We start from the raw sequence: 24937 nt of genomic DNA, 5'->3' as shown, positions 1-24937 counted from the left end.
AGAGGAGATGTCATTTTCTCATGAGTAACAGCATACGGGCTTAAAGATTTTTTAAAAAAAGGTGGGGGTGGGGGGTGGTGGTGACCAATGATAGTAAAAGCAGCAACACAAAGACCCAAGAGAAAAGAAACAAGAAAAGGTAAAGGGCCAGTCCAATCAGCAATGATGACCAACATTTCAGGGAAGTTGAACCTATTGCCAATTATCACTTTTGACACTGGAAGGGGAGCATGAGCCAGAAGCCTACAGGCCACCTCTCTGTTAACTTCAAAATCAAATGGAAGGAATGAATTTAAGGAAGTGAGATGTAACACATTAATTTTTCTACTCATCTTGTACTTACCCTAGGAAGTAGACTTAATCACGCTTTCTTGAAATTTTCATTGTTATCTTTTAGCCTAAATTATTTTCATCTCCTGTGTGCCTTTTAGTCTCACTCCCTAAGAAAATGTTATCCAGTTACTAAAGAATCACACTATCTCAGGGTCATGGAGGTCAGCTAATTTGGTATTTCCCAAATTGGGTGTCCAGTAGGTTTTCCAGTATGTCATGTATGGATGTGAGAGTTGAACTACAAAGAAAGCTGAGCACTGAAGAATTGATGCTTTTGAACTGTGGTGTTGACGAGAAGACTCTTCAGAGTCCCTTGGACTGCAAGGAGATCCAACCAGTCAATCTTAAAGGAAATCTGTCCTGAATATTCAGTGGAAGGACTGATGCTGAAGCTGAATCTCCAATACTTTGGCCACCTGATGCAAAGAACTGACTCACTGGAAAAGACCCTGATGCTGGGAAAGATTAAAGGTGGGAGGAGAAGAGGATGACAGAGGATGAGATGGTTGGATGGCATCACTGATATGATGCACCTGAGTCTGAGTAAGGTCTGGGAGTTGGTGATGGACAGGGAAACATGGCATGCTACAGTCCATGGGGTCACAAAGAGTCGGATACAACTGAGCGACTGAACTGTACTGAAATTGGGTGTCCTGCAGAATATTGCTGCTGCTGCTAAGTCACTTCAGTTGTGTCTGACTCTGTGCGACCCCATAGACGGCAGCCCACGAGGCTGCCCCCTCCCTGGGGTTCTCCAGGCAAGAACACTGGAGTGGGTTGCCATTTCCTTCTCCAATGCATGAAAGTGAAGTGAAAGTGAAGTTGCTCAGTCATGTCCGACTCTTAGCGACCCCACGGACTGCAGCCTAGCAGGCTCCTCCATCCATGGGATTTTTCAGGCAAGAGTACTGGAGTGGGGTGCCATTGCCTTCTCCGGCAGAATATTGCTACACAAGGCTTTTAACAGGCAGGCCATAAACCAGAGATTCTGGGCTGTTCAAGGGCACATATAGCTTCTTTGCGACATCCCTGCTCCCATCTCCAACATGCTCATGTCCAGAATGAAGCTTCAGAAGAGATTCCGGTTTGTAACATTCCTCAAAAACACTGATATACATAACACAGACAAACATCAAAGCCAATATTTCTCTTGTTCTTGTCAATCTCTTCATGACCACCTTCAGCAACAGCCAACATTGCATTCTCTTTCACTTTTAAAGAACAGTTTCACTGGATACAGAATTCTAGGATGGAATTTCTCCCAACACTTTTCACTCCGCTCTTCTTGAGTGGTTCTGCTGTAATTCTTTTCCTACAGGTAAGATTTTTTTTTCCAACTTTTCCCAAGGTTTTCTCTTTGCAATTCATTTTCTGCAATCTGAATATGACATGAAAATTCAAAGTGTTAGTTGCTCAGTCATGTCCAACTCTTTGCAACCCCATGGACTATACAGTGCATGGAATTTTCCAGGTCAGACCACTGGCGAGGGTAGCCATTTCCTTCTCCAGCAGATCTTCCTGACCCAGGGATCAAACTTGGGTCTCTCAAATTACAGGTAGATTCTTTACTGTCTGAACCACCTGGGAAGCCCCAACACACCTAAGTGCAAACTACATTTTTTTATATCCTGTCAAGTATTTGGCCTCTAAGTTTCCTGGATCAGTTTGATGTCTTGTCATTAATTTTGGAATTTCTTTTGCTTCATTTGTTCTCCTTCTGATATCCCAAGCAAATGTTATGTTACACTTTTCCAAACTGCCCACAATTCTTCCATGTTCTAGGTTTGGTTTTCGTTTTGGAGAAAAGGTTGTTGCTGTTGTTCTATTTTCTTTTTGCATTTAAGTTGGGAAAATCTCTATTGACAGATTCAAGCCCATACATTTTTTTTCCCTCAGCAGTGTCCAGTCTACTGAGGTGATCATCAGAAGCACTCATGTCAGTGTTCATTCCTGGCATTTAAACTTTGTTTTTGATTCTTTAAGCATTTTCACCTCTACTTGCATCTGCTCTTGCATGGTGTCTACTCTTCGTTAGAGTTGTTAACACATTAATCAGTTACATTCCTGAACTGGTGATTCTAAAATTTGTGTCATACAAGAATCTACTTCTGATTTCTTGTTTTGTCTCTTTAGGCTGTTCCTTGCCTTTGGCATGTTTTGCAATTTTTCAAAAGCTGAACATGATTACCAGACAATAAAAAACTGAGGTAAACAAATCTTTATCTTGAGGTTTTACATTGATCTGGCCAGGATTTGGGCTGTATTTAAGGTCTACTGTAGATGTAGACAGCTGAGGCTTTTTGAAACTCATTACTTTTATAGTCCTTTCACATTAGGCCAGGTCTAACTGGAAGAATGGTCTCGTCATTTGGAATATATCCACTAGTCCTAATTCGGCCTTCTTACATAAACCAAACTCTTCTTTCCCAATAGCTTTCAAAGTATCTGAAGACAAGCAGCACGTAAATTATGCCTGTCCTTAAGTCTGATCTCTGATATCCCGACATGTTCAACTGTCCAATGTACTTTGTTTTCATCTCCTTTGCCATCCTGACCCCTGCCTCTGCATACACTGTGCTAATTCCCTTCGCTAATGCAGAATCCAGCCCAAGTTGAATACATAAATCCAGCTGTGGTTTAACAAGCATCCAGTGAAATAGAACTTATTTTTCATATTCTGAACTCTCAGTGTAGCTTAACACTGTTTATGTTACTACAGCTTTATCACCATGCTAACAGCTACATGATGACCCCTGTTTTCTCAAGAAATGATGCCAAGTCAAGTCATACTGATGCAGTTAGCTTAGAGAAGTCTAAATGCAGGAACTGACAGTGGAAATTTTTAAGTGATAATGAAAGCAATGCAAGATTCACAGATTCCCCATTCAATCTGCACTGGTTATGGACCAATGGTTATTAAACTGTGTGTTAGATAGATGTGTATTAGAGGCAGCTTTAACTCAACTAATGTTGTAAGCAAATCTGGGCAATAAGCATTTTCAACTTTTGGCCACTCAGAAAATTTAAAAATGACAATGATCTCATATTCTATAATCTGATGTTTCATGAACAAATTTTTTTTTTTTGGCCTTGTCACACAGCATATGCGGTCTTAGTTCCCAGAACAGCGCCCCCTGCAGTGAAAGCACAGTTTTAACCCCAGATGGGAACCAGGGATGTCCCAAACACACTTTTTCTTTAATCAAAGAAAACTGAACATATTTATCTATGGTCCCAAAAGTTAAAAAGTAACTAAAATCTCATTAGGATTTAGAACACAGAATACATTACTATAGCATAATGTATTCAGCATCCAATAAGTTATCAAAAATTTATCAAATTTACTGATAATGATCTGCCTAATATGTGTATTTCACTGTATGTAAAATTATCTCAATTTTAAAATGCACAAAGTATTAATCCTAAAAAACACCCATGAATACTACTTTATGATGGAATAATATCACTGGATATTGAAAGCTTCCAAGAATGAAACTGGCTTTGCTTTGAAACAGTGCCTTTCTTCATAACCTGATCTAAGCATGACCAAATTTGACATGTTTTACAAAGAAATTTTGCTTTAGGACGCAATGCCAGGCAGAGTTCTTTCTGTGAGATGATATTAGTATGAATGACATAAGGTTCTCTTTAAAATTTTGATTTAACTACCTAAGAAGTTCATATTTTACTTCAACAAAAATGATGTGTGCAATGGTATCAAAATTACCAAGACAAATTCTAACATGAATCTTACTTCAAAAAGGAGTGGACAAATAAATTAGAAGGTACAGTTACCAAAAGTACCACTCCCCCAGTAAATCACAATGGTGCACTGAAGGACTGAGCTTGGAGAGGCAGTAAGGACTTGTATTAAACAGATTAACTTCTAGTATTTTTGACAGTAAGTATCTCCCCCAACCAGTATGGTCACACAGACCCAGGACTTCCAATAGATCCACAGCTTACATATCCTACGTGAATAAATGGACCTCTTTCCTAAGGCTTCAGCTGTCTTTTAAATAAAGGAAACAAAAGATACAATAAATGCTAGCCATCTACAATGTTGTTTTAAAAAGTCACTATCACAAACACTTTTTAAAAGATGAGATTGAATATATGCAACTATTTAAAACAAAACAGTGGAGTGAAATACACTGAAATATTAAAAATGAGTTTTCAGAGAGGTTGATATAAACTTTTGAGCTGGAATTTTTTCGGTACTTTCCAAATTTTCTATAATAAACATTAATTGTCTTTATGATGGGAAAGTGTTTTAGGAATAAAAGGCAAGGAAAAAATTTAAACTGTGCATACAAACTTACTCAGAAGTTTCCAACTATAAGATGAAGAATGGAGGGAAAGTCAGAAACACTGAATTTTAGAGTTTAAACAGATCTCATAAATCATTAGGTTTGATATCTGCATTTTGAAGACGAGGGGGAAAAGACGTTTATATTACACAACTTCAAGTTCACACTGTAAGTTCTAAAACCCATAACTCTCCAGTTCATTATTCTAATACAAACTTCATACTCACTGAAGGCTAATCAAGATAAATATCCAAGTTGGATGTAAAGCTGTACATTGAGTATGGCTGTAACTCTTCTAACATTTTTCTAATTATGCTTACAATGATATTTTTATAAGATTTATAATGTGATTTTTATAAGATTAAGAAAATACAATGAAATGTTACAGGAGCTAAGTAGTTTTAATACATTCACTTTAATGTAATTACTTTATTTTTCAAATTCCCTTTGAAGATAGTATTAACTGATACTTCAGTGCTTCAGTGTTCTCATTCATAAAACAGGTATAACAGTATCCAGCTAATACAGTCACAAATAAAGATAGGATCAGTACCTAGAACTGCACCTTCATAAAGAGTAAATGCTAAGTATTAGTTATTATTTTATAATAAAACTATAAACTGTCTCCTTACAATGGCGTTTAACTGCAGTACCAGGTTTCAGGTTAGACACTGGTCATTTTTCACCCATATAATGTATGGAAAATGTTTCCTTTATTCAGGATTGGGATATTTCATTCAAGAGGCCAAAGATGTTTGGAAATCTAAATAAAAACCAATAAGCTCTTAGAGGCTGTGAAGACAACCTATTTTCTGACGGATACTAATTAGGGATGGGGCAGGATCTCCATGTGTGTAGGCATTTTCAGTAGTTTACATCACTATGTTGGACTTTTCTGTTAACTATTTCCTAGGGGAAAATTCTTCCCTCTGAATCTGCTGTCTTATAAGGAATGCCTGGTGATTCCAGTGATGTTACTGTCTTTGTGACTAGACTGTTATGTACAACTTACTTGGGTTGTCATTAAAGTGGACAAGATCCAACATGATTATCCCAGTGAATTATTTTCCAGAAGTAGGTGATCTCTATTACTCCTGGGCCTCACCAGCTTGGAGGAAACACTGCCTTTTCCTCTGCTCCAAGCTCCGATACAGACACAAATGCCTCACCGCTGCTACCTGGCCCAGGAAGGGTGGGAGGTGACCTTCCTGCTTCCACTGCAGCACCTTTAGTCACTGTGCTGTTCCAACCTCCTGCTTCCAGATGTTCCACTTCGGAGCTTAGAATAGTTAAGCAAACGCTCCCATCTTGAGGAGGGCACATGCCAAGATGTGGTTTATTTCTTCAATTTCTATCAGTGATCCACCTTCTAAGCAGACTGCCATTTGAGGGAGGAGGGCACCCATAGCATTTCTCTTATTAGAGTGGAGCTATTATATACACCATATTTTATAAATATAACTTCTCCATTTTATCTATCTGTATCTTTTAAGCAATCTTTATCAGTCATCATAAACAGAATTTTCTGTGGCAATGGAAATGTCCTGTATCTGCACTATCCAGCAGAGTACCAAGAGCCACGTGTGTACTAAGCATCTGAAACATGGCTAGTACTGGTAACTTACATTTTATTCAGTTGTAATCAAATATCACTGTGGCTAGTGGCTACTGGGTAGTGCAGCTCCTTATCTCTTTACATTTCACCTCAACTCCATGTGTGTCTCCAATTCATTTTTCTTCCTCAAATTTCATTTCATCCCCCTCTCTTCACTGTCTCTATCTTTATATTTGTGTAATATATATACATATACATCTGTATTATATGATATGATAAAGACAGACTATGCATATATACATATACATCTTTATTATATGATAAAGGCAGACTATGCATATATACATATACATCTTTATTATATGATATGATAAAGACAGACTATGCTAGGTTTTATAATTCCTTTATTATATTTTAATATATATTAACCTTTTTATAAGTTCTAGGAGGTGGGGAAAGCTGCCACTCAATCTAACATCTTTAAAAAAAGAAACCTCTGCCTTTATTTTCTCTACAGAAGACAGTGAAAATCTAAATCAGTCAAGGAAATAATGTGAATATCACACTTTAATTACACCCAAGACTCCTAACAGAATCAATTACATTCCAGACCAACTTCATTTCTGAGACAATTTCATCTCAGATATCATGAAGAACTACCAAAAGGGTGCACACTAGCATTATTGTACCTAATTTTGAAAAAAGGTAGACTCTATAAACAACAGAGAAGTAAGTATGGGGCAGCTAAGTCCAAATCTCAAAAAAAGATTGAATATATTATTTAAAAGAACTTAGGAATCCAGTTGCAATCACTGAGATGCTAAGAATATAACTAGGAACATAAACCCTTGCTTTTTGACAGCTCACACTATAGACATCTTATACTCTTTTTACAGTATCCCTATAAATAAAACATAAATTCACTGGTTAAATGATAAAACAGATATAAACTAGCTAGAAAACCTCCAAGTCTCTGTTTTGGAGCTGAAACTTCTGGGGCATTTACTATATGCTGAGCAGTTTAAGCACCCCACCTCATTTACATCCTGTAGTAATCATATAAAGCAGGTATTATTATTATTTCTATTTTATAGACAAGGAAACTGAGGCAGAGAAAGATCAGATGATTTGCCATATGCCACTCAGCTAGTGAGTAGTGAAGCCAGATTCTTAACTCAGGTAATCCGGTTCCAGAGTCCCTACTCTTCACCACAGAGCTAAAGTGCCTGGCTATGTGTTCACTGATCCAAGACCAAGCTGATTAACTGGGAAAAATGTCTAATCACAGGCATATGTTACTAGCCTAGCCTTATCTCTCAAACACACAAAAATATTTTTATTTGTAATTTAAAATATATCCTTAAGAAATTTGCAGAAGAAACAAAAGCCAAAACAAGAAGTAACAAAAGTAAAGTGTTTTCAAGAAAAACTCTTAGACTGAAACACTGACTCAGTAAGATAATACAGACATATGTATTTTTAAAACTAATTACATAAGAATCTGACAAACAACTCCAAGATTAAGAATGGCTGATGTTAAAAAAAAAAGTCTGAAATAGTCCCAAAATTAGCATGGGCAAAAAAATGCAAGAGCTACATTGTCAAAAATATACTCCACCAAAAAAAAAAAAAAAACAAAACACCTCAGAGCTAGAAGAAAGTTTATACGCAGCCAAAAAAGCCCCAAAGTGAAGGGAACGGTCTCTCTCAAAGGAAAGCAGGGTGTTTGCTTTGATATCCCTACTGCATCAGTAACGGAAGCACAGGAAGAGTGGCATGATGCACGGCACTGGCAGCTTTCTGTGGCCACGGAGCAGCCAGAGCTAGAAGGTCCACGGGAAGGACATCGCAACTTCCCAGGACAGCGGGAAGGCAATCGAGGCGTCGGGGACAGTGCGAGGGCAACCGAGGTGTCAGGGGACAGCGGGAAAGAAGTAGAAGCTTCAGAGGACAGCGATCAGGAGGTGACAACAAAAGTAACAGATTCCAAAACAAAGGCCAGAGGCAGAGTTTTAATAAAGGATTTGGACAGTAATTTGAGGTAGAGGATTTATCTGGCAAAAACAGAACTATGTTCAGCAACGTGAAACTGAACATTATTTTTCATACAAAGTTAAAAGCACACTGTATTTTCTTCCTGACCGCTTGCCCAGTCCCCATCTCTTCAAGAGAGAAAAGCTTCATCTAAATTATTTCATCTGACTGATGACTGTCATTTATAACTTTATTGCTACTTCCATCTTGGGTACTCCTTTGGAAAAGGTATATGGATTCATTACATATTCTAATGTATTGTTTATAGATTATAAGATAAAGTCAAGCACGTATCTGCTGATACTTTTTAAGTTGACCTGTCTTTATACTTAGAAATGTCTCTTAATAGTAGGCTTCCCTGGTGGCTCAGATGGTAAAGACTCTACTGCAATGCAGGATCCCTGGGTCGGGAAGATCCCCTGAAGAAGGAAATGGCAACCCACTCCAGTAATCTTGCCTGGAGAATTCCATGAACAGAGGAGCCTAGCAGGCTACAGTCCATGGGGTTGCAAAGAGTGAGGCATGACTGAGCAACTACATCACTCACTATCACTCAAAAAAGCTCTAAATTATTTATGCTAAAATATTTTATTTATTGGAATTAACTTCAACATTCTTTAAAGAATAAAAAAAAAGACATATAATTATTTACTTTGCTTACTGAAGTGATCTTTTCTCAGAGCTCATTACTTTCATCAAACATGTACTTTCAAATACCTATTTATTTGTACAATTCCTAAACCCACAGATTAGGAAAAATAATCTAAAAGTAGAGAGAGAAAATGCTTTAAGCACCAACTGCAAGCAATAAAACATGTAAGAAGCTAACCTACAAAGAACACATGTGAAAGTTTCTTAAAAAAGCAGACAGTAGCAGATTAAGCAGTATTTAACATTCACATCAAATAGGTCCAAATACTCCTATGAATTTCACGAAGCTTTATGGGCAGGACTATTTTCCAGTTGTTAGACATTTATAATGCAGATTCTTCTATGTCTCACTTTAACAAGCAACCGGTGCCTGTGGGGACTCCCGGCAGCACAGGGTGGGTCCAAGGACCACCTGACTAAGGGGTTCTGGGTGGCCTGGCTCCTATGATGGGGAAACAGAGGCAACGCTCCAGTCACGTCTGGGCCGACTAGGCAAACCCGCAGAACCCTTGGTGCTAACATCTCCTCGGATGCCGATTCCCTGTGCACCTGCCCCAGAGCTGTATCATCTGTGAACTGGCCAACTAAAAGCCAGTATTAAATCTCTTTTTCCAACAGAGATCAATAAAACACTGACAAAACTCTCCACTCCCCCCATTAGAGGACCATGCTGTAAGCAAGAACAAGGACAACAGAAACAGCAACATCACCAAAACCCCACAGGACTATTAAAGGAAAACAACAGAAATGAGGAAGAATGATGAGAAAAGATATACAATGTGGCATAAAGATTCAAGAGAATCAATATATATAATAGGAATTTAAGGAGAAACTATGGTAGCTCAGACGGTAAAGAATCTACCTGTAATGCAGGAGATGCAAGTTCAATCCCCAGGTTGGGACGATCCCCTGGAGGAGGGCATGGCAACCGACTCCAGTATTCCTGCCTGGAGAATCCCAAGGACAGAGGAGCCTGGCGGGGTCCATGGGGTCACAAAGAGTTGTAACACAACTAAACAACTAACACTTTAATAAAAAATTAACAAAAATAAATGGCAATACACATTTTTCTGATAAAAGGGTACAGCAATGTCAAGCCAAATTAATGAAAGGCCAATATTCTAGATATGTGATAGTCAAAGTGTTAAATGTGTAGGAGAAAAGAAAAAAAATGGTAACTAGGCCAAATGAAAACCCAAGAACTCTACATTCAGCCAAGTACTCATATGTGAGCAGAAAGGAAAGCCACTCACAGACATACCAAGACTTGCACTAATTTTGCTATTCGTCAAGACTTCCACATGTCTGTCCTTTTTTTGACATAGTTGACTGGAATAGCTTTTCAAGTAAATTTTTAAATGACATATGAATAATGTAATAAAATTAAAAAATAAGAAAAATACGATTGTCTACAGACCACTAAAAGGATCTCGGATTCTATAAGTGAAACTGGTCAGTAAAGGGCAAAGAGAAGAGAGGGAGAAAACTAAAAGAGAGCTATTATTTCAAAGTATGCAATTTCAATATCAATAGTAGGTTGTGGTTTTTACCTATAATTCTGGATTTTTGGTATAATCTACATTTTCCCCAGGAATGTATGTGAATGTATACAAACACACACACACACACAAATATATAAACATATAAATGAACAAAAACTTTTGTGAAATTTTCTAAACAAAAGTATGTAATAAATTTCTAGCTACTGTTCAGAAAATGGAGATTACTAGTCTGAAAACCATGTGCTCCCTTAGCATCAGAAACATTATTCAAGCAGAGGCTAGTTAACCTATCTTTTGAGAAGTGTGCTAAAATAATTTCCAGCATTGTGTAAATTAGATGATCTCCAAACCAAACATCAATCTAATACTACAACTATCACTTTTCAAAGAAAAAACTCAATTAAAAAAATGGACAAAGGACTTCTCCAAAGAAGACAAATAAATCACTGACAAGCATACGAAAAGATGACTATTAGGAGAACACAAAGCAAAACCACAATGAGATACCATCTCATGCTCATTAGAATGGCTATTGAGCAACAAAGACAGAAACAACAAATATTGACAAAGGATATGGAAAAAGAGAAGCTCTGTACATTGTTGGTAGGAATGCAAAATAGCTGTGGCCATTATAGATGGTATAGTATGGCAATGGCAGTTTCTCAGAAAAATGGAAAACAGAATTACCACATGACTTGGCAATCCCACTCCTGGGTATATACCCAGAAGATGTGAAAGCAGGGACTCAAAAAGATATTTGCTATGAACCCATGTTCACAGCAGCATTATTCACAATAGCCAAAAGGTGGAAGCTGCTCCAGTGTTCACTGATGGATAATTGGGGAAAAAAAGAAAAGTTTATACATATTATAAAGTATTATTCAGCCCTAAGAAAGAAAATGCTTGGACTTCCCTGGTGGTCCAGTGGTTAAGAGACCACCTGCCAATGCAGGGGACAAAGGTTCAACCCCTGGTCTGGGAAGATCCCACATGCTGTGAGACAACTAATTCTGTGCACCGCAGCTACTGAAGTCCATGTGCCCTAGAGCCTGTGCTCTGCAACAAGAGAAGCCACTGCAATGACAAGCCCCACTCACTGCAACTAGAGAAAGCCCTCAAGCAGCAACGAACACCCAGCGCAGCCAAAAATAAACTCTTTAAAAAAGAAAATTCTGGCATATGTTATAACATGGATGAACCTAGAGAATATAATCCTAAGTGAAATGAAAGTGGTAGTTGTTCAGTCGTTTCCAACTCTGTGCGACCCCATGAACTGGAGCCTGGCAGCCTCTCTGTCCATGGGATCCTCCAGGCAAGAATACTGGAGTGGGCTGCCATGCCCTTCTCCAGGGGATCTTCCCACCCCAGGGATTTAACCTGGGTCTCTTGCACTGCAGGTGAATTCTTTTATCATCTGAGCCACCTGGGAAGCCCCTGCCGTCAAAAAGACAAATATTGCGATTACACTTATATTATATATCCAGTGCAGACTTATTCACAGAGGCAGTTTGTCAGGGGTGGTAGGGAATGGGGAGTTGATTAATGGGTATAGTTTCAGTTCTGCTACATGAAAACAGTTCTGCAGACTGGCTACAAAAGAACATGAATATACCTAACTGTATTGAACTGCACACTTGTAAAAATGGTTAAGATGGTCAACTGTATATTTATCTTACAATTTTTTTAAGTGTAAAAGAAAAAAAACTATACCATTACTTTAACTGCTCCCAGAATTTATCCCACTAAAGATTTTTCTGGGTATTATGCAATTTAAAGGATTTGGTAATAGGGCAAAAGCAAAAAAAAAAAAAAAACCATTATGTAAAATAATGGCTTCTGGTATTTATTGCCAACTGTCTTTCACAAAGAATGGGTGATACATGAATTTACATCAACAGTGTAAGAGACCCACTCCCATCTCCCCTTGCCATTGCACAGGATGCCATTTCATTTTCTTAAACTTGTAGCTAACTTGAACATGAAAATCATATCATGTATTACTTTTTCATTTTTCCCCTACTTCTAAGAATTTATGAAACCATGATCACAGATAAGCATATTCTTAAACTGGAAAAAAATAAATGCTAAACAGAAGGCAGGTGGCTAAAGAAATACTTCTTTACAACAGAGTATGATCTAGATATTAAATGAGAATCTCTGGAATCATAGGAAAATATTTACAGTACATATGTAAAAAGGACAATGTATAAAAATGTCATTCATGCTAATGCAATGACTGACCCCATCTTCTAAAACTTGTCAAGTGTTATTTCAAGAGGAATGAGACTTTAGGTGATATCTGTGCTTACCAATAGTTTCTAAACTATGAGGAGCATGTACTACTCATACAATATTTTTTAAAAGACCTAATATTTATTGGCCCCCTCAAGCCAGCTCTCGGAGAAGGCAATGGCACCCCACTCCAGTACTCTTGCCTGGAAAATCCCATGGATGGAGGAGCCTGGTAGGCTGCAATCCATGGGGTCGCCAAGAGTCGGACACAACTGAGCTACTTCACTTTCACTTTTCCCTTTCATGCATTGGAGAAGGAAATGGCAACCCACTCCAGTGTTCTTGCCTGGAGAATCCCAGGGATCGGGGAGCCTGGTGGGTTGCCGTTTATGGGGTTGCACAGAGTCCGACACGACCGAAGCGACTTAGCAGCAGCAGCAAGCTAGCTCTCTAGTTTAATATCCTTTTAGTCAATGCCAGAATCATTTGCACCATGGTTTTCAATCTAATTTATCACTGATTCCTCTTACTCCTCTGACCCAATGAACAAATTATGGTGATTCAATTGTTCCCCATACCTGCCCATTCCTTTATTTTCTCATTTACTATCATCAACTGTAGTTTAGGCCTTCATTACCCACAATATAAAATTTCCAATTAAGTCCTATCTGGTCTCCCTATCGCAAATCTCTTGCCATTCTAATCCACTTGGCAACTACAACCAGGTTTCCAAACACTGCTAATGCTACAAGTCCTCTCTGGCCTCTGGGCTGTTATAACCATCTGCTCAGCCAGCCATCCAGAGCCCATCACAATTTGATCCCAACCTACTTTTCAATCTCATCTCACTCCTAATAATTCTCAGCTGCTACAGTAACAACAAATAATTGTAGCAGCTGTCAGTTATTGAGCACTTTACTATACACAGGGTGCTAATTGCTTTATATGCATAAATTCCATAATCACAATGCTTCTCTTCAAGGGTATTACTGGTATGAGTTCTCTTCCACAAAGGAGTTAACAAGCAGAGAGCAATTAAGAGTTTAGTTCCTCTTTTTACGTAAACGAAGAAACATAGAGGAGGACTGATTTCATTTGTAGCTACAGTTCTTCCACCAGGTAGCACTGTGATGCTTATAAATTCAGCACTTATGGACTGCTGAGTATTACTGTTTGTTATTCATGTTTTCTAATATATCATTAAAGTGTTATTCTACTAAAGACAAAAAGTAAACAGGTAAAATAATTTTAAAATTCCAAAATGGTCTTTCATTCTTTTGTTCAAAATTCTCAGCTGCAGTTCTAGAATCCACAGTCCTTTAACACAAAACCCCTTTTTAAAAAAGTACTGGGCTTATACTAATATGACTTAAAAATTAACTTATTTTCTGCTGAATATAATTTTCTTCAAAAACCTCAAGTATCTTTAATCATTTTGTCAAAGCGTCATTCTTTCTGATTTAATTACAAAAGAAATCACAAATTTAAAATACAAAGATTACATACTGCTTGCAAACTATATTTGTATTAGCATTCATTCCTTCATTCACCATTTGATGGCCAACTATCATTTTACTGACTCAACAAAAACACCTGCCTATTAGGAAAAAAAGTACTGCTCCAAACCCTTAAGGCATGACAATAAACATGAAAAACAAAGTTCTTCCTCTCATGGTACTCACATTCCAGCCACATACAGATATAACTAAGTATATAATAAAGTTTTAAATTTCAAACAGTGGTTTAAGTTCCATGAAGAAAACTTAAAAAAAAAAAAAAGATAATGTAATACAGTGGGAGGAAGCAATATATCAGCAATGTAATCAGGAGAAGGGTAGGTGGAATTTAATGAGACGGGGGTTCTAAGGAGGTGATACAGGAATGAAAAAAAAAGGAACCAAGTTCCCAGGTGGCGCTCGTGGTGAAGAATCCACCTGCCAATGCAGGTTAGACAAGAGATTCGGGTTTGATCCCTGGGCTGGGAAGATCCCCTGGAGGAGGGCATGGCAAGCCGCTCCAGCATTCTGGCTGGAGAATCCCATGGACGGAGGAGCCTAGCAGGCTGCAGTCCACAGCGTCGCACAGAGTCTGACACAACTGAAGTGACTTAGCACGGAAGTAAAGACCAGGAGACAGCACTGCAGCCACTTTGTTAGCAACTGGCAAAGCAAAAGCCCTGGTGTGAAAACTTGCTTCATCTGCTTAAACTGATGCCTCTGAGACGTTACAAGCTAAGGTTAACAGAGACGCGAGACTAGTCATCTCACTGGCCATGTATGGGGTCGAAATAAGATCCAAAAGTGTAATAGGAAGCATTGGAGAGTTTTACACAGGGGCCTGATGAGACCTGTTTTCTTCTCAAAACACCAATCTAGCTCCTGTGATGCAGAGTTAAGAGAAGGCACAGGAACCTCAGCTGTTAAAACAACAGAGGCAGCAGACAACAGTGTGGTCTAGCAGGAGTTATGAAACATATATTATTACTTCTATTTAATTAGACACGAAAGGTCTTCCATTTACATAACAAACTGAACTCCACTCCCTCCCCAAAAGTCACTAAAATAATAAAACAAGCTATCAAGGCAGAAACCCAAAAGGAAAAAGGAGGAACCACAGTATATAGATGTCCTGGAAGTTTTAGAAAACAGAAAAAAAATGAAACAAGGGATAATGACTAAGGGTAATATAATTCATCCTGAGGAAGTTTGGACGTTCTGAGGACTCGGAGGCACCAAGCTCCTTGAAATGTAATGGTGAGCCTTGTTTTGACAATGAAGACCAAACAGATAGATCTTTCCATCAATCTGTTAAAACTCATCCCATGGAGCCAGAAGATGAAGGATAAGAAACTAAGCCAAAGACCTGCTCCTGAAGATCCGAATCACGCAGATAAGAGGTGAGGCACTGCTCTGAACACAGATGTCCTATGTTAGCTACTGAGCAAATGTGAACCATTTTCTCTAGAGAAAAGCCATGGCCCAGAAGAGAAGACCTATACAGATTAACGATTATCTGAGAATCATCAAAGACACTGACCTAATATAATCTTACTGAAAAGTCTTTAACATGAATCAGCAACTTCATCTTTAGGAATTTATCACAAGAGGTAAGTGAGTAGGGAGTTAATAAAAGAGATGTTCACTGGGAATTCCCTGGAAGTCCAATGGCTAGGACTCAGTGCTTTCATTGCTGAGGGGTCAGGGAACTAAGATCCCACAAGCCTTGCAGTACGGCCAGAAAAAAAAAAATGTTCACTGCAATATTGTTTATAGTATCAAACCAATGGAAATAATCAATCATAAAGAACAGATAGTTATGATATATCCATACACTAAAAAAGAAAATAGTCACATGATAAGATGCATATATCACCTGAAAAGGATAATAGGCAAAATACATGGACCCAATACATAAGGCTAATAAGCCTTTTGCTTATACAGCTTTTCTCCCATGATGAAAACAGCTTACTGGAATAGTTATTAAAAATAATTAAAAGATTACATAATCCTTGAAAAATGGATATATTAACCATAGCAGTTTTAAACTTAAATGATATTTCAGCCTCAAAAAATAATCTAATTAGGACACTAGTAACATTTGCTTCTTTAAAAAAAATTCATATAGCTCCATCTTATTAAGTTAATTTTAAATTTTAATGAAATCAGTATGATTTCAATGGAAAGACAAAGTATAAATAAGTAACTAAAGATTCCATAAGCAGTTCTCCATATTCTTACTACTGTGCCCTTGAATGATTCTTGTAATTTGATAAATCAATAAATAACAATCGAAAAGCTACATGCAAACACCTTTAGCATTTTAAAATCTTTAATTCTGCATCTTCAGTGCTATATATTTAAAATATTCTTATTTCTTATATTGAGAGATATAAGCGTTTCTAATCACTAAATGTTTCAAGCAAAACAAAATTTACCTTTATGCATTTTTAAAAAATGGAAATTAAACTTTCTGGAAAGCAAAAAATTTTATAAAAGCAAGCACTCTTGAAAACGCCAAGTAAATTAAGAAATGTCTACTTAGGAAGATGTCATTTAAAATATTAGTTATAAATAAAGGCAAATACAAATAAGACAGTAAGAGGGAAGAATTCATAAGCACAATAATCATTAGAAAAAATTAGACAAGAAAAATAACAAAAAGTAATAAAAACAAAAATCTACCAAGTAATTAAATGCATGTAAAACAAATAGGCCAGTAGAATAGAAAAATGACTACATCCACAAATATACATGTATATACAGAAATAAATATGATCAAAATTATATTTTAAAATATAGCAAAAGGGACATTTACTATCACTTTCAAACAGTTAGTTATATCCCTATATCATATATATCATGAACAAAAAGTCCTCATGGATAAAATTATTAGGGAAAAAAACTACAGGAAACTTGTATAGTATTTTTGTAATTATGAATTGAGAAGGCAATCCTAACTATATTCAAAAAACCTAGAATTTATAAAGGCAAAGACAAATATTAATTTGTCACGGAACTATAAACCTAGAACCAAAGTTAAAGAGATACAGGAAATTTGCAGCAGAAATGAAGTGGCTAACAAATATTTTTAAACGACCAACCTAAGCAAACAAAAAAAAATATTTTTAACCTATCAGATATGCAAAAAAATTGTAATATTTTTATATGATTCATTTTTAAAGTTTTTATTGAATTTGTTACAATATTGCTTCTGTTTTCTGTTTTGGTTTTTTGGCCAGGAGGCATGTGAGATCTTAAGTTTCCCTGACTGGGGAGTGAACACACACCCCCTGCATTGAAGGCATCTGATTTTGCACCAGATAGGCAAAAATTTTAAAGATCACTGACTTCAGTATTGGGTGAGGTTGTGCAGGAAAAGATGCACTCCCACTTCAAGGAGTTGAAAAAAGCAAAATCAACATTTAACCAGTCATTCTTCTTGACCCAGCTATTCTATTCTACTTCTGAGACTCAATCCTACAGATATATACTAGCACAACTAAACAAACCTGCATCAACAGGATGTCCTCTGTAATACTAGCTGTAATGCACAAAACTAATAAAAACACCTCAGTGGGTACAATCTGACACCATGAGGGACAGACTTAAACAAACAATATTCATACCATGAATATTATGTCCTCATTTTTAAAAATCAGGTAAATCTGAATATACTGATAAAAGACTGCAAAGGATAAACACTATCCTCTCTGACAGCTTTCCCACCCTCACTTCTAAAACTTGGAATTATGATTTGATTTCTCCTTTTAAGAGCCATCAAACCATGATTTCCAATTTTCTATGGAAGTCTACCAATTTAAAATTGATCAAAGTATCATGAGATAAATAGGTATTTTTAAAAAGCCTGTTTTTTATACCAACTGTATCATCAAAAGAAAAGTTACCTGCTTTAATAACCAGCTATAGTTACAAGTCTAAAAAATGACTCATAAATTTTCAACAATTTTTTAAAACACTTCATGTTTTCATTGATTACAAATGTTTTAATACTGGCTTCCTTAAGAAATATGAAATAGCCAATTCCTGAACCAATACTTTATTTATATTCCTCCTTCTTTTTAAGAGCAATTAAGGACATGTCAATACCTGGTCAATCACACTTAATGTTCAAGGATGCCTGAGAAGTGAAAACTATGTGATGCTATCACAGCTGATATGAGCTGACCTCTCAGTCTCAACTTCAAAGGGCTGCCACCTATTTGGCACAAAACATGTCTAAAAAACTCAAATTATTTTCACATCTTCTGACAGAAGAATCACCTAGTTATAAATGATAATTTACAAAGAGTGCTACAGAATAACTCCCTAGTTTATTAGAAATCTAAGTATTTTTTACTTGTAAGAAACATCTGACACAATTTAGGTGTTTTATGGTAACAAAAATCTAGTCATTCTAAAACACAACAAAAAAGTTCTTAGAACACCTTATTTTGAGAAAAGTGACTATCTCTAAGGAGGGAGGAAACAGAGATAGGGCTTTAGCTGCTGCTATAATCTTACATTGAAGCAAAAACTGGAAGCAAAATTTTCATTCTGGAGGCAGATTGCTTGGGTTCGAAACAATTCACTACCTCTTTATGACCTTGAACAAATTATTTAATCTCCTTCCATTTCCTTTATTTATAAAATTCGTATAATAATGTTTCCTGCTACACAGGATTAAATCAGTTGATATACGTGAAGTGCTCAGAATAGTACCTGACATATGGTAAATTTCACTGCCATTATTATCATCAGCCTCACTACCTGTAATTGTCAATCACGAAATCTGGCTTCCTGGAAGGCACTGGGATAAGAGGAGGTTAGGTCGGATGGTATCTGATCATTTTTCTATACATTTCAAAGATAAATGCTATTTTTGTAACCAGTGATATATAACCAGTTTAAGTGGGAAAGCAGTATGAAGTGGAATAATGAAGTTTCGGTCTTCAATTTTCAAAAACATGAGACAATTCAGGCTTTGGAGTTTGATATTTATTTTTAGCAGGAAGAATATGCTAAGGTTGATGACATCATTAGAAGATACGCCCATGTCCAATACCTGCAACAGAAGCTCAATAGAAGTTAAAGAAACCATACCAAAGACTAAAGACAAAAATTACTCATTACTTACCCTTAATTCTGCTAACAGTAAAACAAGTAACAGTGTGTTTAAGACTGAAGTTCCATCACAAGGTCAAAAACTGGTAAGTTAATTATCAAACTTATTTTTTGGAAAGTTCTATCTGTTCTATGTAAAACTGGGCAGCCTCTCTAAAGGTGAGCGAAATGCCAACAACTATGCTTTGAATGTGTATGTGTGAGCAGAGGAGGGGCAGGCTGAAAAGGGGTAACGCTACACGGTGCTGACAATACCGGTGGGAGAGCTCTGAGGCTGGTACTTAGTCAACTGCGATCACAGTAGAAATGGTAATCGTCTTTGGCACAATTAGAGACTGCTAAAACAAGAACTAAACTCTAATAAATAAAAGCAACTTAACAGATGCAGCATCATAACATACTTAGAAATTTAAAGAGAACTGTCTTAAAAGGGATCCAGACATTAGAAATTCTAACTATTATTAGAAAAAGAAATTACTATAGAAGCAAACAATTTTAACAAGAACTAATCAAATTAAAGATTCTGTTAAATAAAATCAAATCTGGTTCATTCTCTACCCCTGACAATGGCTATTCTGCTCAAAGGAAATTTGAGTTTCTTGTTTTAACCCCTGCACCTCTAGACTTCTTGTCAACAGTATCAATCATCATTCAATTTAAAGAAGCAATAACCTTCTACTTAAGGGTGTGTTCAACCCGAGAGTGGAGTAGAAATATGTTAAGATTCAAGAATGGAATAATGAAGTAACCCAAAGACTACCTTTCCTAAGCAAAAATTATAAAATTGCCCAGGAATAGGGAAACTGGGGACTGGCATACCGATAACAGAAAGTCTTTATTTCTTAATTGTATACCCGAAAGACTGCATGTACTCAGAACAGGAATTAAGTCCAAACAATACTTACTGTAGCTAAGACCAGACTTTATACTAACTGCTATTTTCCCATTATTTTTGTTATTGAGGATAAGGGTTTAAACACATAAGATGAATTACTATTACTGGAATATCACATGAGTAATTTTAAAACACAACCAATTTTTGCTCATTTCAAATCTCTAAATTTTCTTAGGCAGACTGATTTGGTTCAAGTAAAAAACCAATTAATGTAGCTTAATTGGAGTAGCTTACCTGGGCCATTGTCTAAAGGGGTCTATGTTCAAAAAGTCAAAATGTGCAGGAATATTAAGCTATTTTAAAGTTCCTACCAAAAAGAAATTTAATAAACAAACACTAAATAAGGAAAAGGTTACGCACTTCCAATTTATGTTCTTTCTCTGCAAGGGCTTCCTTTTGACAACGAAGAAAATCTGCTAACATTCGAGTGAGCTGCTTCCTATCATCTATTTCAGCCGCCAACCTGCCGTTGTAGTCTGCCAGCAACATACAAGCATCCTCTACCATTTTAGAAAGTCTTTCTCCAGACTCTTTATCTAAGAAAAGCACAGGATAACGAAAGTATTACACAACAAAAACAATGCCATATGCTGTTTCCTTACCCTATCCCCCTGAAAAGTTCAGATCAGACTTGCTTTTCTTACCTGTTATTTTATCTAGAAGGGATACTTCTTGAACTTCAACAGGCAAAGAAGCTATCCTCTGATGAACTGCTGCATCACCAGAAGCTGCATTTTCTAGATCTTGCAATGCTCTAACGAGATCTAGAGTCTAAAAAGTTAATACAACTTTAGAACCAAAATTAGTGAAGTTTAAACAAATATAAAAGACTTAAATTCACTTCATATTCCTTAATCTGACTATCTGACTATTAAAATGATGTGATTCATCTGTAAACCAAATATATACAGTGGTAAGAGGGAAGGCAGGCTATAACTTCAACCTGGAGAATACAAGTTTTATGAATGACATATTCATTATATTATCATTATACTAATACATAAGAAGAATTTTTAGTACTAAATTAGATATTGGGGGGTGGAAAATACAAATCATCATCTATCATAACACAGAAGAGCCCCCTAAATTCTATCTCCCAATGAAGTAACTAAAGCATAAGAGAAATGCACTTCTGGAATATGTATATTCACATATGATACCTTCAATTATTCTATAGTTTGTTACTAAGATCATTAAAATATTACAAAGTTCCATATATCTGGTGACTAATATTTACATAATGCTTAATCAACATTTTAACATCAATATTTTAGTTGCACTGTTTTCATACCAGCTATAATTAGGAGGGATGGGCAAATCTTTGCTGACAATTTCATAATTCATAACATCCCTAAAATTATTCCAAAGAAAACTGAGTAAATTTTCTTTTTCCTAGTCTCCATTCCCATCCACATCCTTTTACTTTTTTCTTTTTTTCAATCTCTAAGCCTAGATTCTGGAACACAAAGAAAATTACACACATACATGAAAAGTGTAGGATATTATTAACTCTATACATATTTAGATGACACTGACAGCCAGTTTTGAATTTTTCTTTAAGCTATCCCCTTACAAAAAATATTATTACTGGGGTCTAGCATACAGCAAATAATCAAACATGATGAGAATTAATGGAACCTAGTAAGAAATATACTATTCCCAGTGTGCTTTTAATTCATTACTATGTTATTAAAATCCAAATATTAAAAAAAAATTATTTTGTTATATTTCCCCACTACAAGGAAAGGGAGCTTAAGAGCAATGACATGACAAGGAAGCTTGTTTCTCATGATACCCCAAATAACTTACATTATTATTATTTTTTAATCAGATTTAGAAAGTTCTAAAATTTTCTGGATTTCTAAGAAACCTGGCTTTATGGTTTTGACAATGTATGCATGCTTTAATTACAAACTACTCTCATTACACCTTCACACTCCTACATGAAGAAAGCAAACTGAAACAACACTAGCCTAGGACTTCCTGAGAGAGGAGAATGAAATGATTAGATCCTACAAAGAGAAATCTTTGCCATTCTGAACCACTGAGAATTAAGCAATACAGCTAACCAGAAAATGGTCATCATAAAATCAAAAGCAATTGCACTGTATACAACAAGAACTAGGAAGAGTCATGTCAGAAACTCCTAGAAGTACAACTTAGGTTACTCTTTCATCAGGGAGAATAGGAAAGGGTCAGACCCTTTAATTAAAACTGGAGTAAAATACTGTTCTTGGAGTGAGTTTCAGTCCAGGTCTCCAAGTCCATGGAGCACTTAAATTCGTATTACTCTAGAGGATACTGATTCCTGCAAACCACGTCTGCTTCCAGACAAAGCTCAGCAGGAACCACAGTCTGGCTCCCATACTGAGTTACGTTCTGTACCGTTTGTAGCCCATGAAGATATTTACCTTGTTTTAAGAGTATGGCTATGTCTTCATTTTCTCCTTTAAAATTCTATCTGTCCCTCCTATATGTTTGAAACATAGAAGGAGGAAGCTTTAAGACTCAATGTCCACATAATTAAGGTAAAAATGTCTTTTTGGAATCATCTGATGGTTAGAAAATGCTATACTGTACCAACCTGGGAGGACATGGAGTATTAAGATAATGATTCTAATTCATCTTATTTTACCATGGAACTACTTGGTTCCATATGGTTACATAGAACTGTATGAATACATACTTGTTAACTCTAACATGCATTTTTAAAAGCACGTTTAAAAAATGTTTAAACATGCACATTTAAAAGCAAAAATACTTAAAAAGATTGTTTATCTCTAGGCACGGAATTTTTAGCATACTTCAACAATAAAATAGTCGTACATTTTATTTAAAAGAAAACTGTTGAAATGGTGGATATCTCACCAGATCTAATCGTACCTGGCAATCAAATACTTTCTATGTGAAATATAATTGCCTAATATACAACACACATTAAACATAAGTGATTAATTGAAAAATAACTTATTCACATAGCTTGTTTCCTGTACCCAGAATTATAATAAGTCAATTTACAGAAATAAAATAGCAAATCAGTAAAGCTTGATGGCTACATGAAATACTAGAAATATAACTCCCTCAACAGAGAAAAACTGCTACCTGTGGTGGTTCACTTGGAGATCCTAGAGAGGAACAGTTTTCATTCTCATCCACCTTTATCTGCTCATACGTTCGCTTCCTAGGCTTCTTGTCACCATCTGAGTTGAAAGAACATTTAAGTTTTAATGAGAGAATGCATTTCAATGAAGAGATAATGATAAAAGATTATATACTTACAAAGAGCTTGCTTAAGTTGTTCTAACACATCGTTTTCATAAACAGACCTTTCTTCCCAAATAGATAGCACTCTTCCAAGGTGCTTCTTACAACTTTCATCAGTTTCACTAAAGAGAAGATAAAAACATTAACAGTAAAATGCACAGTGCCATTGCAAAGATAATGGTGATTTTAAATACAATGGTCACCCATTCCCTGAAAAAAGCTGCCCAAATGTTTACTGAGTTTAAGTGATCAGCAATTCAAGGGTGAAGTGACCAAGACAGACATACTCTCTGCTTCCCTTAAAAAACTTAAGAGACATACTGTTAAGAAAAAAATTACAAAAAAATGATGAAAGTGCTAGTACTGGTGACAAGGGGTTATCAAGAAGGTACCTCTAACCTAATGGGGGCTAAACATAAAGCTAAGGAAGACTGCTAATAGGTGATTTTGAAGCTTATTTAACAAATATTTACTGATGAATGTACGATCTCTGACACTGGAGATACAAATGGAGCTTTATGGCAGCTGTTATTTGTAAGAGCCACAAAAGAGAACAGAGTGTTAAAGATGGGTTTAAGAGAGACATGGCCCAATTCAAGAGAGATCAGGAAAGGTATGGGAGGAAGAGTATTTGAGGAAATGATATATTTATTCTGAATTCTAAAGACTGGACACACAGAAGTGGGAAACAGCCCACTCCCAACCACTAACCACCACGTTCACCACTCCCACTGGAGATTGAACTACTATGATCTCTTGCCTGGATTTTTGTAATGGCCTTTCATTGGTTTCCCAGGCTCTACTCCTTCATCCTATTCTCTACTAATGTAAATATCATACTGCTCTCAGTCCTCTAAGAACTAGCAATTATACCAAGGAAAAAAGCAAAGACTTTATTTACCCTGGGCCACAAACTGGGCATGTTGACTTCCCGGCTACCTCTTAGACCACATTTCCTAAATACAAATCTCCTTGCTGATCCTCAAATATGCCCAGCACATGGCTATCTCACCGTGTCTGCCTCGAGTTTTCTCTACTCAGGATCCTTTCCTGCTAGATAGTCAAATGGCCCGTTTCATCCTACCCTTCAGTCTCTGCTCAAACGCTACCTCCTCCAAACTGTCAATCCTTACCTCATGAAATAACTGAGTCATCACACTCTCTAGCTCCTTCCCTGCTTTATGTTTCTTCATAGTACTTATCTCTTTATTTTGTTTACATTTTTAGATATATTCACTTGTATTATTGTGTCATCCACTGAAATTTAAGCTCCACTAGAACAGAACTTTATAGTTCATTTACTACTGTATCCTCACTGACCAGCACAAAGTAGATGGTCAAAAAATATTTTATGGAATTTTTTTAGGAAGAGGCAATAAATTAAAAAAGCCGAAGCCAGAAAGAACTAAAAGTTCAGTTAACTTAAACTACATAAATTAAAGTGTGGGGGGGGGCGCGATGTGAGGAGGTGGAGAAATGTGAGCAGGAGTCTGAAGTAGACTGGGCCAGGGAGAACACCTGAAGCCTTACTCAGGACTTCA

The 24937-nt window shown here is 36.5% G+C and overlaps 1 protein-coding gene across 3 annotated transcripts in view; it reads right to left on the bottom strand.

Moving 5' to 3' along the window:
* The window catches only part of RPRD1A (regulation of nuclear pre-mRNA domain containing 1A), a 65334-nt gene that overhangs the window by 13336 nt on the left and 27061 nt on the right, over positions 1-24937 (bottom strand). For 2 of the 3 annotated variants that reach the window (XM_043443641.1, XM_043443642.1), the window contains exons 3-6: positions 23412-23518; positions 23235-23332; positions 20777-20903; positions 20493-20668 (exon numbers count right to left, since the gene is read on the bottom strand). In XM_043443641.1, the coding sequence (XP_043299576.1) occupies positions 20493-20668; positions 20777-20903; positions 23235-23332; positions 23412-23518 (508 nt within the window). Of the gene's footprint in view, positions 1-17303; positions 19179-20492; positions 20669-20776; positions 20904-23234; positions 23333-23411; positions 23519-24937 lie in introns of those variants that run through there. The other variant, XM_043443640.1, reaches the window with a different exon arrangement.

This window comes from Cervus canadensis, chromosome 23 (genome assembly GCF_019320065.1).
Source record: "Cervus canadensis isolate Bull #8, Minnesota chromosome 23, ASM1932006v1, whole genome shotgun sequence".
NCBI lineage: Eukaryota > Metazoa > Chordata > Mammalia > Artiodactyla > Cervidae > Cervus > Cervus canadensis.
Note: the sequence above shows the minus strand (reverse complement) of the source record. Positions and strands in the feature narration are given on the sequence as shown.